This window comes from Nipponia nippon, unplaced genomic scaffold, assembly GCF_047370975.1.
Source record: "Nipponia nippon isolate SJK-2023a ecotype South Korea unplaced genomic scaffold, ASM4737097v1 scaffold_39, whole genome shotgun sequence".
NCBI classification, from domain to species: Eukaryota; Metazoa; Chordata; class Aves; order Pelecaniformes; family Threskiornithidae; genus Nipponia; species Nipponia nippon.
In genome coordinates, this window is record NW_028262357.1 from 1,015,168 (window position 1) to 1,034,054 (window position 18,887).

Genomic DNA, 18,887 nt, shown 5'->3' on the forward strand with positions numbered 1-18,887 from the left:
TCCAGAGGGACCTGGACTGGCTGGAGAAGTGGGCCCATGTGAAACTCGGGAGGTTCAACAAGGCCAAGTGCAAGGTCCTGCACCTGCGTTGGGGCAATCCCTGGTATCAATACAGGCTGGGGGATGAAGGGATTGAGAGCAGCCCTGCCGAGAAGGACTTGGGGGTACTGGTGGATGACAAGCTGGACATGAGCCAGCAGTGTGTGCTCAGAGCCCAGAAAGCCAACTGTGTCCGGAGCTGCATCAAGAGCAGTGTGGCCAGCAGGTCGAGGGAGGTGATTCTGCCCCTCTCCTCTGCTCTGGTGAGACCCCACCTGGAGTGCTGCGTCCAGCTCCGGGGTCCTCCGCACAGGAAGGACATGGACCTGTTGGAGCGGGGCCAGGGGAGGCCACAAAAATGATCAGAGGGCTGGAACACCTCCCCTGTGAGGACAGGCTGAGAGAGCTGGGGTTGTTCAGCCTCAAGAAGAGAAGGCTGCGGGGAGACCTTATTGTGGCCTTCCAGTACCTGAGGGGGGCTGATACGAAAGATGGGGACAGACTTTTTAATAGGGCCTGTTGCGATAGGACAAGGCGTAATGTTTTTAAACCAAAAGAGAGTAGATTCAGACTAGATATAAGGTAGAAATTTTTTACGATGAGGGTGGTGAAACACTGGAACGGGTTACCCAGAGAGGTGGTAGATGCCCCATCCCTAGAAACATTCAAGGCCAGGCTGGATGGGGCTCTGAGCAACCTGATCTAGTTGAAGATGTCCCTGCCTATTGCAGGGAGTTGGACTAGATGGCCTTTAAAGGTCCTTTCCATCCCAAAGCATTCTATGATTCAGCATAGGTTGAATCAGCTGCCTCACTCAGGTGGCTAACCTGAAAAATACAGTTTTGGTATGTCACTACAGATTTCTTTTAAGGCCTTCTCTTGGCAGGTAAGACTGTTAAAAAAAAAAAACAAACAAGTGATCCTGATATCCTTTGTTTTTTAGAAATGAAGAAAATAATCAGTTGTATTGATGGTGGCACACAGCAGATATACAAAAAAGTATTCCCCTGTTGCTGTTTGACAGGCTTCTGTCAAGCTTTTTATCTGCCACTGACACTCTAGGGCAATAGGAAGGTTCACTTACTTATCTTCGTTAAGTGCACTGAAATCCTTTTCTGGATATATATTATAGATTCTTTTCCCCCTGTTCAGTCAGCAGGAAATCGGCGCTCTGTCTGGTGCTCCTGTTGTTTGCTGAACAGAAAGATGAGGGCTCTGGTTTCTTGGTGTCACGCTAATCCTGCGTTCTAGCTTTGTGTCACGCTAATCCTGCGCCTCGCCCATGTGGTATATGTTCCCGTTATATGTGTGTTTCATGCTTAAACAGTAGTTCTTCAGTTGTGGATAGTTGGGAGCTTTGCAGATGCCCAAGAGCTCAGATCTGCTAATGTTAACACATGCTTCCCTGCCCCCTTTCTTTCATAACTTGTGATCACAGAGCCATGAAAGTATGTGAGTCCCTCCCCCAGCACAGACCGATCCCACCCAGCATATGATCTGGGCTCCAGGTCAGCCAGGGCAGGCAGCACCGACTTGCTGGAGCGCTGTGTGTAGCCAGAGCGATGACCTTAACGGAAGCGAACTTCCACGGGGCTCTTCCACCCCCTTCTGAGATGGCCAGGGCCGACATGGACAGCATCAGAGAGAAGGCAGAGACTCTGCTGCAATCTGTGACGAGAACTGGAGCAGTGGTGCCGAAGAAGGGAGCGGTGGGAAGGCTGGTCATGCACAGCATGGCGATGTTCGGCCGGGAGTTCTGCTACGCCGTGGAGGCTGCCTTTGTCACGCCGGTACTTCTCACTGTAGGGCTGCCCAAGCACCTCTACAGCCTGGTGTGGCTCATCAGCCCTATCCTGGGCTTCATGCTGCAGCCCGTGGTAGGTTCAGCCAGCGATCACTGCACCTGTAGCTGGGGCAGGAGGCGACCTTACATTCTGGGTCTGGGCATCATAATGCTGTTAGGCATGGCTTTGTACCTCAATGGGGACGTGATGATCTCAGGTGAGTGAGGGGTATACGCTGTGCTGACAGACAAAACTCATCCTAGCCTTTTGAATCTGAAAGAAAAGAAGGGTTCCTTTTTTCCCTGCTAAAACGGACAGTTAAAATTGGGTGTCCTGTTACCCAGCTGCATCGAAGCAGCTGGGGAACACCAAAATCTTCATATACGTTCAATCCTAATGCGGCATGTTATGTACCCTGTACATAGTGTTCTGTAGTTTCTGTGTGTGATTACAGTATGTTGTATGGTGGTGTGGTTGCCTGATCAGTTCATACAAGTAAAGTACTGCTTAGGCCCAGAGAAGTTCTCATAAACTAAAATCTACCTTGTTAAGTTAAATGATCAATATTGTTTGTGGTTTGTAATAAACATCCAAACTGAGTGTCTGTTAATCCCTGTTTTAGATGGATTAGCATTCAAAATACATATCTCTCATTAATGCAGCACTGGCTTGACATGTGGCTCTGTTATGCTGATGAATAACAGAAATCCGTAACTCCTTGGAAACTGTGTTGCACCTGCAATATGAAAAATCAAATAGGAGTGACATCCCTAGATACCGTTATATTTCAGCTTGGGATGTAACTTCTCAAAGTCTTGATGGAAAGTTATTGCTGTCCTTATGACTTGGCAGAGGGGGGAGGTGTGTGTTTTTATGGATTGATTTATTCTCTCTTCCTGGATATCAGTGGTGTTGAATATACTTTTATTGATTTGCCCAAAAAGAGATGTTACAGTCAACTCTTGATTATCTAAAACAATGGAAGGGTGGGACAAATAGAATAAAGCAAAAGAGTAGTACAAAATGCATGTGTGTTAGGCTACCAGAGCATGCCGTGGAGGTGCGAAGGAGTAGATTAAGGCTAGTGATGCTCTTGATGGTGGAGCTTAGAGCACCCTGAGCTTGTGCTGACTTAAGGCAGTAAGTCAACCTAGCACAGCTCAGCGCTACACAGACTCAGTTACCCCGCTTCTCTGATGTGATTCTGGCATCGCTGCTCTCTCTTGCATAATAAAGCATTGTTTAGATTTGGAGGTATCAGGAAAGATACAATGTGGTTTTGCAGAATATGGCACTGTTGCTGTCAGAATGAGGTCGTTTTTCTTTTTGTAGCTGTCATCCATGAGAGAGACAATCGGCGGACGTGGGCAATAGTTGTTACCATGCTGGGAGTAGTGCTTTTTGATTTTGCAGCTGATTTTATTGATGGCCCCATCAAAGCATATTTATTTGATGTCTGCTCTCATCAGGATAAAGAGAAGGGTCTACATTACCACGCCCTCTTTACAGGTACTCAGATCCCTTCCTTTCCCCCCTACCTCTTGAAGGAGGGGAAGGTAGTTGCATGGATTTTATTCTTACTGTGTTTCTAATCTTGAATGAACTGATCATCTGATCCCGCGCTTCAGTCACGAGTCGTTTGTTGCTGGGTTTTCTCCACTCCAGAGAACAGCAACTCGTGATTGCTGCTGCAGGAGTTCTGCTGCAGAAGGCTGCAGTCATAAATAATTACAGCAACATAGCCGTGATTTAAGTAAGAGCAACTAATTATTTAAAAAGTGAAATAGTGGTTATTCAGCTTGTTCTGATTTTTTTCAAGTTTTCGGTGAAGCAAGAATTTAGCGATATAACTTGTTTCCTTGCCATAGCACACAAAAATAACATTTTTGACTCAGCATGTGGCATAGAGCAAGAGCTGCACAAACCAGCACAGTTGATTTCCATTCTTCAGCAGTGCTCCAATATGTGCTGCCTTCCTGTATAGAAATAGGAGCTCTTTGTAAAAATTCAGAGCTTCACAACTTCCACAAAGTAAGTCCAAATGGTTCAGTCCAGGCTCTTGCAAATGAAGTAAGAGCTTCTTTTGCCTTTATACATGTCTGGAATGATGCCGAATTACAGAAGGAAACCTTCTGTACAGAAGGAAACCTGTATTACGTGAGCCCTGTGTGGAGAAAATGCACAGGGAAAACACATAACGCTTTGTACCTGTAATGTGAATCGGGAAGAACTTCCAGCCATGCCCAGGAGCAGTCACTGTGAAAGGACTAGACAAAAAGCAGACTAGATGAGAAGTCATGCAGTCTGTGTTGATGCAGATTTTTGTGCCTACTGAGCTGTACCAAGAGCAGAGGCATGTAGATTCAGTGGCAGTTACTCTAGTCGAGGAGGGAGGTGTAGTAGCTATTGACAACAGGCCGGTTTTGGACATATGAAATAGCTGTTTTTTGTGATTAGTATCTGGAGAATGATTATACAGGCATTTCTAGAGGGGATCACATGTTGGGGGTATTCTGTACTGTTTGTTTATTTTATCAATGCCAGTAGATCTTTCTTCTCCTTTTTTCCCACCTCCGTAGGTTTGGGAGGAGCCCTGGGTTACCTGACAGGTGCTACGGATTGGGGTCAAACTGTACTAGGATATTCCTTGGCATCGGAATTCCAGGTGATTTTCTTCTTCGCAGCCTTGGTTTTCCTAATCTGCCTTACCGTACATCTGTGCAGTATTCCTGAAGTCCCACTCAGATATGAAAATGAAGAGACAAAGCTTTTGTTGGAAGTGACTGAATCCTATAAATATAGCTCCATAGAGGAGGAAATCAAGAACGGTTACTTAAAATCAACACGTACAGAAATAAAGGCTGCAGCTAAACCAGGGCAGTGCGCTGTTACATCACGTACAGAGGTGAGTGCAGAGATCAGTTTGTAACCCATATCTTTCCATCCTTGGAGACCCTTTCATTAGCTAATGCTGACTGTTTGGAACAGAGCCCTTTCACACACACAGAAAAAGAATCCTGCACTAGGATACAGGGTCAGTAGAAAGCCTGCTTGCTTTTCTCTTTTCTTATTTATAAAGTATTTCCACCAAGAGGGACAAGATGGACTAGTCCTGATGCTTTGAACAATTGGCAGGGATGAGGGAGAACCAGGTTCAGGTTTCTGCTCTGTGTCAGTCTCCTGATACCCTCCTCATGTGAATTTTGTCAAGAGGATATACTTTGTCCTTTAGTCCTGACAGAATTAACATCAAATTGCAGACAAGGACTACAGACCATTCATCTTTGATATAAATCTGTAACTCCCGCTGAAGTCCAGACACTTACGTATGTAGTACATATGAAGTGTTTGTTCCCTGGTCTGGTAAACATTCCAGTTATGCTGCTGCTCAGCATTTCATTGAGGGTTTATTGACAGTACTGACGCATTTAGAATGACTATGTCTACAACAACACTACCTCGCTTCTGGAGTTTTAGTTTTATTTTGAAGTGACATTGTAGCTGTGTCTTTGGCAGAACTTTTAGGTAGGAGAGAATAGCGGGTCTGACACCCGAGGTGAAGCTCTGGCATCCACTGTGGGCAAGTTGTGCCATTGCCCTCCTCTCTCTGTTTGTAGCTGGACAGCCTGTCAAAGGCTTACAGTGCTTTGATCTGTCTCATGTTTCTTTGATGTGCCTGGGCATGTATAAATTCTAGACACTCACTGCCCTCATGGTCTGTCTCTTGTGGCACATGTTTTCTGAGTTCATTCATTACTGTAATTGCTTCCTTGAAGAAATGGTTTGGCTTCCTGTTTTTCTGTGTCTCTTTTTTTGCTGCAGACATCATGGCCTTTTATCTTTTAAATTAAGGGCTATGCTCTTACATGCTAATAGCTACTGTGATTATTAATGAGATTTGACCTGTTACAGTATGAACAGACATCCAAAGTGATTTGTCTTTTGTTCTTTAGTTTGGTGCCAAATTACTCAGAATCTACTTCCGTAAAACCCAAGTCATATTGATTCCCCTGTATCCTTATGAACCGTCTTAGGCCATGAGTTGTAGTGGTTTTATAGAGAAAATGATTGGGTATTGTGAGCTTTTGAAGGATGAGGCACTTACATGGAATCAGACTTCAGCATGTCGTTTAAATTAGTGTGGGGTTTGTGTGTTGGTGTGTATTGAATGTGCATTAAACATTTCAGTTTCCATTTCCACTCTCTAAAATATCTAAATACAAAGCAAGCATTTCTATCTAGCTGTCAAGTTACTGTTTGTAGTTACAGCAGTGTCCTTCATAGTTCCCTGACCTTATGTTAACACTTTGATTGGAAAGGCTGTTTTAAAGAACTGTGTGGAAGAGTTGAATAAATTAAATAAGCCAAGTCAAATGATAGTAATTATCCTTGAAATAACTCTAATGAGTCAATGTGGATTTTTTTTGTTGTTTTTTATAAATGTAGAAGAATAGAAAGCTTACGCTGTTTAAAAGAGAGTGATGCCAAGAGAAATTCCAAGGGATTTGGACAATATGCGGTTCAAGGTGAAAGTCAGCAACTTGAATTTTGGCATTCCAATGAGGATTAAAAACCTCCCACTGGAGCAAAGCATTTTCCAACTTTATATGTGGTGATTATTCATAGAATAGCTTGCAACATAACTTAATTCAAAGGAAGGCAGAATTGTGAAAAGTAGGTAAAACATTGAAGGAAGGAAAAAAAGTCATTATCTTACAGCAAATTGAAGACAACATTCAGATTTCCAGTAATGAACATAACTTTTACAGTTCTTCCATATTTCATGACCATACAGTGTCCCTTACCATCTCTCCCAACACTGTTGCCTCCAAACATCACAGAGAAAACTGGAAGTGTTTCATCATGCACAGATAAAATCATACCTTTTTTTCTTTAAAAGCAAAGAACCATGCAGGAGCTTTAAAGCAGTAAGAATTGTGTGTTGCAAATGCCTGACGTCAAGCGTACCTACAGTACTAAAAAAAATTCAAGTGATACAAGTGATCTGATGAATGTGGCTGGAAAAGAAACAGAGAGAGTTAGTGGGCACAGGGCTCAAGGAGGGAGGTAATGTGGAGCATTGAAGGTGGTGAGAAATTTTGTCTTTCCTCATCAGTGAGATTTGTTAACCCGCACCAGATTTTGAAATTACTTGTTTCTCCCATAGGATGAGATGTTCAGGTGCTGGAGCTCATGTTCTCTGGGTGCTAGGATTTTGAGTGGTGCTGCATCTCCTGTGATGTATCACAGTCTCTCCCTGCTTCATGGGGACGGGAGGGGAGGACAGTACATAGTGGAAATCTCATGATACGCCAGAAGAGGTGAAGTTTGCTAGGGAATTTAGCACATAGTAGGGAAAGGCAAGGACGTCTCAGAAGTGCTATATTCCACAACTGTTACATTTTAATTCTCAGGAAGTATTTTGAGTTTCTTTTTTTTTGTGGCAACTTTAGATTTTCAATGTAAAGTTGATTGTTTCCATAAAGAAATTATTTTTGTTTCTGGTTTTGTTTTTTTTGAAACTCCACTGAATCTGTTTTGGAAAAAATTTTCACTTGGTTCTACAAGTAAATAATAGTCCTACTGATTATAACAGCAAGAAATGTTACATCCTTACTGCTATACCCCAGCTCTCCCAGATTCTCTGTGAATCTTTCAGATGATTTTATTAGGCAATGGCTCTACAAATCAAATATATATTGAAGGACACTGAGTACCCAACCAACCTTCCCTAAGCAAAAAATAAAAAACTTTGGAAGTTTAGCAATGAAAAGATGCTGAGGCCTTCTTCATTTGCTGTCAACTATTTTATTAGCCTTTAGGGCAATAATACAGTGTTATTGTTAAATACTTGCTTTTAGGATCAAAGGCGGATGACACTTAAATCACTCTTGAAGACACTTGCAAGCATGCCATCCCACTATCGCTGTCTGTGTGTGAGCCACCTCTTTGGATGGATGGCTTTCCTGTCCAACATGCTCTTCTTCACAGATTTCATGGGACAGGTAAAAGCATAAAATCCTCTTGCTTCTCTTTCCTCGTAGCATCTCCTCCTCGACCAAAAAGAAATGAGACAGTGTTATAATCCTGAAGAAATGACAGTGGTGGCAGAGCCTGTTGTATCTGGATGGCTCAACGAGAGTTTTGTAAAACTGCTAATTGATTTCAGGCCCTCGTTCTGAGCCAGTCTGTTGGATCTTTGGGGAAAACCTTTTAGTATTTGTAAGGCCATTTGTGTCTATTTAACTGTTCCAAATGAAGCTCTCGGAGCTGATCTAAACACATTCATTCTCTGCTTTGGCTTCGGAGCCGCTCTGGGATGGGCAGAGTTCCTAACTAAAGTAATGCTGATGCTGCTTGGATGCAGCTGGCTCTATCCTGGTGCATGGGCACTGTCGGCACAAAGCTGTTCACCAGCACTGCAGCCTCCCTGGCCTCAGGCTCTGCAGCTTTTGCACACAGTGAGCTACTTGATGGCTGAAAGCTCTTGTCTCCTTGAGTTTGGCTGTCCCTGCCATACCTCTTTAAACCTTTCCTGCAGTTCCTTTTACCAGCAATTATTTAGCTTCGTGATACCCAGTTCTCCCTTTTCCACATCATTCCCAGGCAGTAAGACTCTATGTCCCTGACAGTGATTCTTACCTATCTGATCCTGTCTGCCTCCTTTCTTCCAGGGTGCAAATACACTCCTGGCACAAATCCTCTCATTGCCATTTCCTTTTTTCTGTGGTTTCCACACAGTATTCCCATTTCCTTGCCTTTTTTTGTCTCTGTAGGCAAGAGGGTGTTTTTTTTTTTTTTCCCTGCAGTGTATATGAACAACTGAAAGAATAAGTTTTTCTTGCCTAGATAAGGAACTGAATATGACAATTACTGAGCGGAAAAATGAGTGTGTTGGGGTAAGCCTGAAAGAGAAAACAAAACAATTAATTGTAGATAAATAAGGGAAAGAAAAGCTAAGGCAAGAAGGCAGAAGCGGAGAGAGAAGGAGAACGGGAAATAAGACACCCAAAGGAAAAAGAGCAAATGAGTCAGCGTAGAGTGTACAGTCCAGGAAAAGGCAGAGGGTAATAAATGAGGAGGAGCCTGGGATGTGAGAATGTGGGAGAAATGAGTGTGAAACCTGGAGAACTGTGAAGGGATGGTTAGGGCACTGCTTAACAGATTTCTTGGTGCTAATTATCTCCCCTGCCAGGGATGAGGCCCTGTGTTGGCTACCCTGTTCCCGTAAGAAGGAGGTATTATACAGATGCAGTCCATCCTTGCCTTCTGTGATCTTTGTGGTCTCTTTCAGGTTGTATACCAGGGTAGTCCTTATGCACCTCATAACTCCACACTTTACCTTACCTACAAAACAGGAGTAGAGATGGGATGCTGGGGGCTGTGCATCAATGCAATTTCTTCATCAGTCTATTCTTGTAAGTACCCAGGAATATACTCCAACACTGTGTTTTGGAAGTGTTTAAACTGTTCACTATTTGCCATTGTTTAAAAATATAAAGTGTTGCAAAATTAACTGAATTTTTTTTTTCCATATTAAAACTTTAAGAAATGTTACATTCTCAGCATTGTTAGAAACTTGTATCTTAACATGAACAGTTCCTGACCACATGATGAGGGGTCACTTTGGGAGTACGGCATTGTTCTGCATGGGAACTGACCCTGAACACTGAAAATCATCCTGAAGTTAAATGCCAGACTAAAATGGGTGCCATGGGCATCATTCTGAGATGCTCTTTCACCTAGCAGTGCTGTAGCTGTAGGTCCTTGAAGGTAGCTCTGATGGACTCTCCCCATCTACATTCGTCATAAAATAACTTTTTCACAATGCAGTAGAAGTTCTTGCCAGAAGCATGAGCCTTGCTCTCCAAAATTACATGTAAATATGTTAGCACAGTTCCCCAGATAGATTTCACCATAGCTCTTTCTTACCAAGGATTTAAAAAAGTACTTGCAATCTGAAACTCAAATGAGTAGCGGTTTGAGGGATGAATTGAGCATCTAAGAGAGGCTTGAGGGAAATCTTTTCCCCTTTGGAGCTTTAACTACAGGCATTTCTGTAGTGCCTTTCTCAGCTCAGACAGAGGTTGATGCCAAATGTTCGCATTATAATCAAACAGCGGAAATGTCTGATGTTGTCAATGAGGGCAGTTCTTCCAGAATGGTTGTTAACTACTTCTTCTCTGGAGTTGGCTATGACAGAATAAGACTACCCCCAGAGAGAGCAAGTATTCTTTGGCAACTTTCTACCTACAATAATTTGAGGCAACTTCCAAAATCAGTAAGATTATCTCCTTCATTGCATTTTACAAAATAGAACCCCTTAAAGGAGCTCCCTGATGAAATGTGACCTGTTTTGATTTAGTCATATTGGCATTTTCACTTTCTTTTCACAGACCTGCAGAAAATCCTTCTGCCATACATAGGATTAAAGGGACTTTATTTCATTGGATACCTACTTTTTGGATTGGGTACTGGATTAATTGGCTTGTTTCCCAATGTGTATTCCACCCTGGCTCTATGTTCCCTCTTTGGTGTCATGTCCAGCACGCTGTACACGGTGCCATTCCACCTCATTGCAGAGTATCACAGGGAAGAAGAGGTGAGTTTAATGTCTAAGGAAGGGTAAGTTTATGTCTGTCTGGGTCTGTTTAGTCTATTTTGGGAGAAAACTGGGTAGAACTGGTGAGCAGCTTTTAATTTTAATTTCAAACTGTTTATGATGACACATGTTATGAATGGAAAGTTTCTGACGGAGAGAGTTAAGGTCCCAGCTCCAAACTCTCCAAACAGTCCTGTAGTGAGACAAATAATTATTTATCATCACAACCGAAGCAAAGCCAATCACAGTATGTGTTCAGGCAGTAAGCAGATTACAGGCGTCCACTTTGTGTTGCTTCCAAGTGCTACTTTCCTTATATCCTTCCTTCTAGCTGTATTAGCTGAGGACTTGACTTCTGAGTTCTTAAGGTTAATAACCACACTTTAAAGGCTGGCAGAATTTTAAGTTAGCTGCAAAGTGTTACGAAACCTGTTAGCTAATAAAGATATGAAATTCAAGTGCAAACAGTTTTATATAGTTCAGTATTAAATTATATACCACGTTCTCATTATCTCTCTGAATGTCTAGGGTTGGTTTTTGGTCCTCCACAGCATGAAATCCTGTTTCCAAGGAAAACCTGGAAAAGCTTGCATTTCTTATATCATGTTACTAGGCACACTAGGATCTTTGTGTCTTGTCAAGTGTTGAGCTCTTTAATGGAAAAGTTCTCTCAAGTCTCTTAGTTAGCGAGAGAGCTGGAAACAAGAAGGATTAAGGAGAGTTGGGAGGACTTAGGAAAAGTTCCCATTGTATCTGGGGATATTTGAAGAAATCAATAAAGCAAATGTTGAACCATTGAAAAACAACATAGAAACATAGTTGAGACCAGCACAGGGCTAGATCAAGTCCTTCAGAACATGTCTTACTGTTCTGTATGACTTTTAAGCATCACCGTCTGAATGATGAATACAAGAAAACTCTTAATTATTCTATTGAATCCTAAGAGGATGTCTCAATGTGGCTAAATATTTCATAGATCTGATTCCTAATTTTTCAGTTAATTTCTCTATTCCTTCCAACAGAGAACGATCATGATGAAGAGTTGTAGAAAGATATAACAAAGGACAGAGAATTAACCCAGTTTAGGGTGAGATCACCATCCTAACTTTGGGCCAGCCAACTCAGAGAGCGGGAGTAAAGGCAAAATTGTAGTTTAGCTCTGATTCAGAGCTGTTCCAAGACAGAAGAGAAATAAAATATGCTGAAGTGTGCATGGACTTTATATTTAATAGGCTAGTATTTTCAAATGTTACTTGTAAGACAACTGATTGTTTCTTGTTTGATGTGTGGTACTTGCTATGCTAGATGTTAAATGACATATAATTCTATGTTAGATCCGATATTAACCGAATTAGGTTTATCTAAAATCTTCTATAATGTACAAGATAAAAAAAAATAAAGAGGGAGACATCAAGTGCAAGATTGCATTCATTTACACATTCATATGATAGTGGTCAGAATTACTAGCACATAGGAACACTGGGCACAGCCCAGAAAAATAGATATAATCCCCCCAAAAAATTGTGTCTAAAATTGGAAATGCTTCAGGTGAAAGGACTGTATCGTTCCAGAACAAAGAGCAGACATTTTCCTCACTATGCATTCTACCAAGATCACGTACTGGGTTTTAAAATGTTTCCATTTCAATTCGTGTTCCGTGCTGCTGTTCCCTAGGATTCAAATTCAATTTTGTCTACTGGATTAGGAAGAGACTGTTTGTCTCCGGTACTTTTGAGCTTGGTGTGGTAACAGGTCAAAGGCAATGTAATTAGTCTTGCGAAAAACAAAAAGCATCTTAATGGCCGAGAGTGTTTGAATACCAGAAGACAGCAGCACAGCTAGCCTACAGCATGGAAACCTGTTGTTTGTTACAATACAGCCTTCTCCATTCAACACCCTATGCAAGGAGAACAATAAATATGTAAATTATCACCTGATTTCCAGCAAAACAGAATAAATCCCTCCTGGAGGGAATCACAGAACAACTGAAGTTAGAAGGGACCTCCAGAGATCATGTAGTCCCAGCCCTCTGCTCAAGCAGGACCACCTGGAGCAGGTTGCCCAGGGTTATGCCCAGTCTGGTTTGAATATTTCCAAGGATGGAGACTCCACAACCCCCCGGTCAACTTGTTCCAGTGGTCAACCACCCTCACAGAGTACTTACATATAAGACGCTTGTATATAATAAATGAAGCCTTTTGCTCTGCTATGTAGATCATAGCAGATATGCAGATAATCAGTAGTTAATAATGGTCTTCAGTAGTGTAGAAGAATCCTAGTCTAGATGTTTGTTTTCAGATTATTTTTTTTTCCCCAGTAATAAAAACATTACATTTACATTTTAGTACTGAACTCCTTTATGCGCTTTGAGGCATAACATCAGAGCACAGTGCTCCATTATGACGAATTATGATCTGTATGTGTGTGGGACAGTATGACTCATCTTAACGTCCCTTGAGGCTCTCCTTCAACAATGAGAGTTGGAGCTAAATTATCTGTGACAGAGCGTCCTGTACTGTGAAACGTCAGTTTGCCAGAGCTCAAATAGACCTGAACTTGAAGGAAATGGCTAATTTTTCTAATCAAGTTTCAATTCTTTCCTTGAGAGAAGGGGTAGAGGGAAAAATTGCAAATGGGAGAAACGGGACAATTTGAGGGGAGCTTGGAAATCCCATTATCACTTTTAATATCTGTGTTTGAATTCTGTAACCTCTGTGGGACAAGCAGAAAAAACAGAAGGGAAGCAGAGAGCTATTGGCCTGTCCTGCTGCACCTGGGGGTCGTGACAGTGCATTGGCTGAGAGCTGCAAAAGTTATCGGCACTGTCTCATTTCACTGGGTTTTCTTTTGTGCTTATTTGCAGAGCCTGAAGCTGCAGTATGGGGAACAACCTGGAGAGCACAGGCGAGGGAAGGGCATTGACTGTGCCGCTCTCACCTGCATGGTTCAGCTGGCCCAGATCATTCTCGGTGTGGGCCTGGGGCTCTTGGTTAGTATTGCTGGCAGCGTGGTCACTGTGATTTCGGCATCTATGGTGGCACTGATCGGCTGCTGCTTTGTTGCTTTTTGTGTTCGATTTGTGGAGTAGGACTGTGTGAAGCACTTGGAAGAAATCTCCCGAGGGGAATGCTTTCTTTCTGGGTCAGTAGCACTGGTCCTGTTGCCGTGTTGATACTGCTGGCATATCCTCCTCTCTTACCTCCTCGGAGCCATTGCAATTCCAGAGCTTTACAAAATGGAGACTTGCCCAATGCCTCAGGTTGAGCCATTAAGAAGTTGCCTAATGCCTCAGATTGAAAGCTTTTGTATTTTGACTGCTTTATTACTTCATTCCTGCTGCCCTCAGTATATTAACATGCTATTACACATCACGGTGTGTACGCCTATGGTATCTCAATGCCCTACATAAGGAGTCGTTATGAAACTCCTCATTACCAGTTTGTGGAATTTAATAGATGAAGCATGTGATAAATTGAAGAAGTAGTAAAAATAGACAGAGTTAGGAAGAAAGTTGTTATTTGTCTTGTTTTTCCAAGTGTCTTAAGTTTGGGGATATTCCCTCTGGTAGTCAAAAGCTGCAGGAGGATCAAATAGGTGTCAGAGGCCATGCAGGGTGCATTTGTGTTATGATTAGTAGTACTGTTAAATGGGATCAGTTAACTCCCAGCTACTGTCAAAAGCAGATTTGGGTGTGAAAGATGATTGGAATATAAAAAAGATTGAAGCCTATTGTTTAAAACCATAACTGTGAAGTAATTATTTTATACTGGATGCTGCTGCTTCTGTATAAATTAAATGAAAGTACTGACTGAGCTTGTCATGAACGTCTGCCTCAGGCTGCTCTGCAAATCCACGTGTAGGCACCTAAACAATCCATCTATGGGAAATAGCTGCCATTTCTTCCTTCTTAAAAAAATGGCCTCTTGACTTCGATACTGTAATTGAAAAAATAAACTTAGCCAAAATAAGAATTTTGTGAATGGTTATAAGCCACTTAAATCTTGATATTGGATATGACAGTATTTACCTTAAAGCAGCATCTCTGTTTTCTCTATTTTCTTGCACGCATCTAGCTTTGAGTGAAATGGCATTTGCTCTTTACAGAATATTGTATTGTTCTGCAAAACACTATCAGGAATTATTGTACAGTAAATACTTAAGTCCAGTTATTTGTATTTAATCACACATGAAGCTTCATTTTTTTTTTAATAATATTGCCAAAGTTTTGAAAACCCTGTGTTTGTGAAAGTGATACACTGTATTTATGCTGTGCTTTCTCTGTCCTGAAAACTATCATATCCATTTGCTATATTATATGCTAAGCTACATGAAGCTATCTGCTAATGCAATATTGTTAATGAACAGTGACACAGAGAGACTGTTGCCAGGTATGGTGTTTGTGTGTTGTTTTCTTTTTAAATGTTGCACATGTATTATCAACACTGTTCAGTCAAATGCAGTGTTGAGCTGATCAGCTCTTAGAAGCTCTGCGTGATACAAACTGACAGCACCACAAATAAATGGTTATGTTTGAGCATAAGATGCCTCTGCAGAGATGCACCAACTGCATCTTTTTTATATGTTTTCAAGAGTAGAGTGAGCCATTTACTCTCAGAAAAAACAGTTTTCCCTTAGACAAACTCTTATTAATTATAACCAGTGATATTAATTATAACCATGGAGTCAAAATGGGGATCAGTGCATGGCAAACCTTACCTTTCTTCACAGCTTCTTCATCCTGCCTTATGAAAAAGCCACATTTTATCGTTTCTTTGATTTTGTGTCTCTTCATGAATCCCCCTCATGTCACACCCATGGAAGAGAAAAACTTGGAAGAGTGAGCCCCTGGACTGTGGTTGAAACATTTTGCAGGTGCTGAGATGGCTGGAGCACAAGGGTGTCAACCAGGACAAACAGGAGAAGGCCAGAAAATGAAGGATGGTTGTCTTCTCCATTCGCTTTATGCCATCATCAACTCACTGACTTCCGTTAACTCAATATCTCCTGGGAGGAGGAATTTTTAAGGGAAGAGCAAGGCTTCTGTGGAGCCATAAAAATAGGGACAGGAGGAAGTGATCTTGTTTTATAGGACTGCAGGACTTGAAGCACCATGTGAACCCATGCTCCAGAAGCTGAGGATATAAAGCTCCAAATCCAGTATGAGGCTGGGAAAGGAACTTTGCAATGTTTACCTATGATGTCTTTGTCAATATTTTCTTTGAGGTTTAACGCCATCAGCACATTAAAATTGGAATGGTCAGTGCTATCTCTACTCTGTTACACAAAGAGAAAGCTGGCATTGATTCAAGCCCATGAAGTGACTGTTGATCTGTAGCAACCTAACAAGAATTGTGAACCTGCAGAGAGAAGAGAGTCGTGACCATCACGTATGTCAATGCTTTTATTTACAAATTTATTCAGAGAAGACTGTTTCAGGAACGTACATTATCATCCTTCTCATGATCTTTCCTTTTAAAATTCACTGCATGCTACAGAACACAGAACAGAATAGAGTGAGTTTTTCTTTGGAAATCTTTCCATAAAAACATCCTATACTCGTTTCTAAGACTTCAAAATAATATCTTTCTTAATGGGTCTTTGTCAAAAATAGCAAGCAGACAAAAAACTATGAACAATTTGAAAAACAGTGTTTAAAACAGAAAAATTATGGTGGTGCTCATTCTGAAGTCAAAAATGTATTTCAGGTGTTACTGAAAACAATCTAAAATGTTACTAATTCATAAGAGGGGATAAAATAAGTATTTCTTTCAGCAATAGAAATACTAAAGTGTTAAAAATGTTAAAGGCATTGAAAAACTGTATTGTGGTGCTACTAATTTAAGAAGTTCCACCTTTTCTGTCCGTTTACGTTAGTTCAGGACTTAAGTTATCAATATGATCAGGTATTGTACTTAATATCAGCTTTTATTGCAATGATGTGAGTTACAAAGTTAGAAGTACACTGTGTGTGATCTTTCACATCTGGCTGTATTTCCATATACATAAAATCCAATAAATAAAGATCTTCTGTTTATTGTGTTCATGCAAATGATATGTTTAGATGAAGATGAGATGTCTTGAGATAACCAACCCCTCCTCCCTCCCACTTTAACAGAACTAGTCATGGTTGAATGAAACAAGGCAGGAAACAAATCTGCCATCTTGTCTTCATGACACTTGCCTTTTTCTTTCTTTTCTGAATGCCTGCCACTTATTCCCATTTAAAAAGCAGGCATGTCACACAAGAAAACCACTCAAGGAAGTTTTGGTACTCTTCTTTAGAGGACTTGCAGTATTAGTAACATCATTTTTTTTTCCCCAGTGTTCATTCTGCCTTTCACAGGGATCTCATTAAGTTTCTTTGACTTCCTTGAAAACAAGAAACTCAGGTGGTTTATGGGAGACACTTCTCTTCCAGATAAACTACACAAATCAGGATGAATCATAAATCTCTTTGCCTTGGCAGAACTCACAGCTTTAGCATTGGTGCCCGTGAACTGGTACCAGTCCCTGCAGCATGTCAAAAGATGGGGAGAATGGTGTAAGTAGGAGATGTGGCAATGATGACATCTGATATTTCTGAGCTGTAGAGGGATTGCTTCATAGAGGAAAAGGGTGGAGGTATCTGCTGTAAAATGTCTTCAAATTATTTTTGGCATGATAAAGCTATAAAAAAATACCCATAAAACAAAAGTTTTCCCTCTAAGTTTCCAGCATTCATTTCTTATTCCCTAGCTGCTCCTTCTTTGTTTATTTAAACAGCAAATGTTTGGGGCCACTTATCCAAGACTAAACTGTGAAGAGCAATTTGTAATTCTGTTGCCTTCTGTGGTGTATTCAGTTTCATACATTGCTCCTTTAGGTATGCAAAGTGTGATAATCAGTTTTATTTCCTAAAGTTTCTTTCTGGAAATGAACTTTATACCTCCCCATGCATTAACATTTTACCTGTGTATTAAGTATAATGACTTCACATCATGCAGAGACATCAAACCAGAGAATGTTGACGTGTGTTGTTCCAGGTAAGTACTTGCAGTAGTGGAAAAAACCAAAATTCAGTGCTTTCCGCTCTGGATTGCATAGTAGACAGACATAAGCAGATCCTGCCTGATATTTTCAAGGAGAGAGCTCTATGACCTTTTCTAAAAAATGGACTGCTTTTTGAAAGGATAATTATCAAAGGTTATGATGTCTGCTCCAAGGAGGAGAGGGAATGGGGCTTCTGTCTTTCTGAGGATCAAGTACTTCCCTCCCTGAAGGCTGGCTGCTTGCCTGCCCCCCGGTGTTCAATGACATTATAGCACTTCTCCAGGGCGCAGGAGCTGCCTGCCTTTCCTTGCACCACTTTCCAACCTCAATCCTGCCCCTCTCTGTTTCATCCTACTCTGAAGTTTCCTTATAGTGATGCATTGCTGCGGTTCAGTTCTCTTTTTTCGTGTGTAGACAGCAAAGGAAAGTTGCTGGCTCCTAGCTGTAAGCCAGCTGCGTAATGCCGATGAAGACACTGCCATATGGACACATGGTGGTGGCAGCCCACCAAGGACACGCTTAGCATAAAACTCATGGTAGAATCTGGCCTTCAAAACCTTCAGTGCCAATACCAAGAGTTAATCCTGTAGTGCAGCCGCCCCCCATTTGTTTGGCAGATGAATATTTGTTGCATTGGTTCCCAACAGGTAAGGTGCATCAGGAGGCAGGGACAGTGGTCATCAGCCCATATAGAGAGGGCAATAGGCAGCATCAGGCTCTTTGACACCTCTGTTTTCAGGGCCCCTCTGCTCATTAGCTACTGAGGAGGAGAGGGGAAAATAGCAGAACTGCAGGGTCTAAGGGGTAGCATGAGGGAAAGGCAAAGGTCATGGTAGAGGTGCCTTTTGTTAAAGGCTGGGAGCACTAGCCTGGAGTTGCATGGCTGGCAGATCATCATATAAGTGTGACTGTATCCCAAATTATTTGATTTGCCTGTCAACATTCAGATCTGATTTTGTTTTGTTTTTAAGAAAAGAAATGCCATCTTGCAATACAATTTGCAACCTATTAGATACCAGGGATTTTAAGGGCTGAAGTACTTGTTTCTTTAATAAGTGCTGAAATTCCAGTATAACACCCAATCCCAATAAGTGGACCTTTAGGAAATATATCCCTAATATTGTTAGATTGCCATAACATTGCAAAATGTGGCAATAAAACAGCTGTTAAAACTATGGTTATCTCTGAGAGGGAGATGGCACCTTATCAAAGGGTGTTGTTCTTTTCTGAACAGGAATTTTGTTTTTTGGAATGTTTTACTTGGAATGACTTTACATCAAGCGTGCTCAAAATTCAAGATTTTAGTCTACATCTCTGAAAATGTAATCCCAAATCTGAAGTTCAAACTAGATTCTTCTTTTCACTATTTATGATCGGCTGTACAGATTGAGCAGTTATTTAATACAGTGCTGTGGGATCCCTGTTACCTTCAG

General features: G+C 41.4%; 1 protein-coding gene across 3 annotated transcripts; it reads left to right on the plus strand.

Annotated features, from left to right (window-relative positions):
* Positions 1-1,601: 1,601 nt before the first annotated feature.
* SLC45A2 (solute carrier family 45 member 2) lies at positions 1,602-16,295 on the plus strand. 3 transcript variants are annotated; one of them, XM_009468042.2, is made up of 7 exons: positions 1,602-2,040; positions 3,156-3,332; positions 4,403-4,728; positions 7,685-7,828; positions 9,118-9,241; positions 10,220-10,425; positions 13,289-16,295. In XM_009468042.2, exons 1-7 carry the CDS (start codon positions 1,602-1,604, stop codon positions 13,511-13,513), a joined length of 1,641 nt encoding a protein of 546 aa, XP_009466317.2. In that variant the 3' UTR covers positions 13,514-16,295. The 3 variants fall into 3 exon arrangements, with proteins under 3 accessions (XP_009466317.2, XP_087629369.1, XP_087629368.1); XM_087773243.1 differs by having other exon boundaries at positions 4,403-4,488; XM_087773242.1 differs by lacking the exon at positions 3,156-3,332.
* Positions 16,296-18,887: the final 2,592 nt, after the last annotated feature.

Excerpts from the sequence above, each read along its gene's own strand:
- SLC45A2 (XM_009468042.2), top strand. The coding sequence starts at position 1,602 with ATGACCTTAACGGAAGCGAACTTCCACGGGGCTCTTCCACCCCCTTCT. Across the intron at positions 3,333-4,402 it reads TTACCACGCCCTCTTTACAG|GTTTGGGAGGAGCCCTGGGT; the intron begins GTACTCAGATCC and ends CCACCTCCGTAG. Across the intron at positions 9,242-10,219 it reads TTCTTCATCAGTCTATTCTT|ACCTGCAGAAAATCCTTCTG; the intron begins GTAAGTACCCAG and ends TTCTTTTCACAG.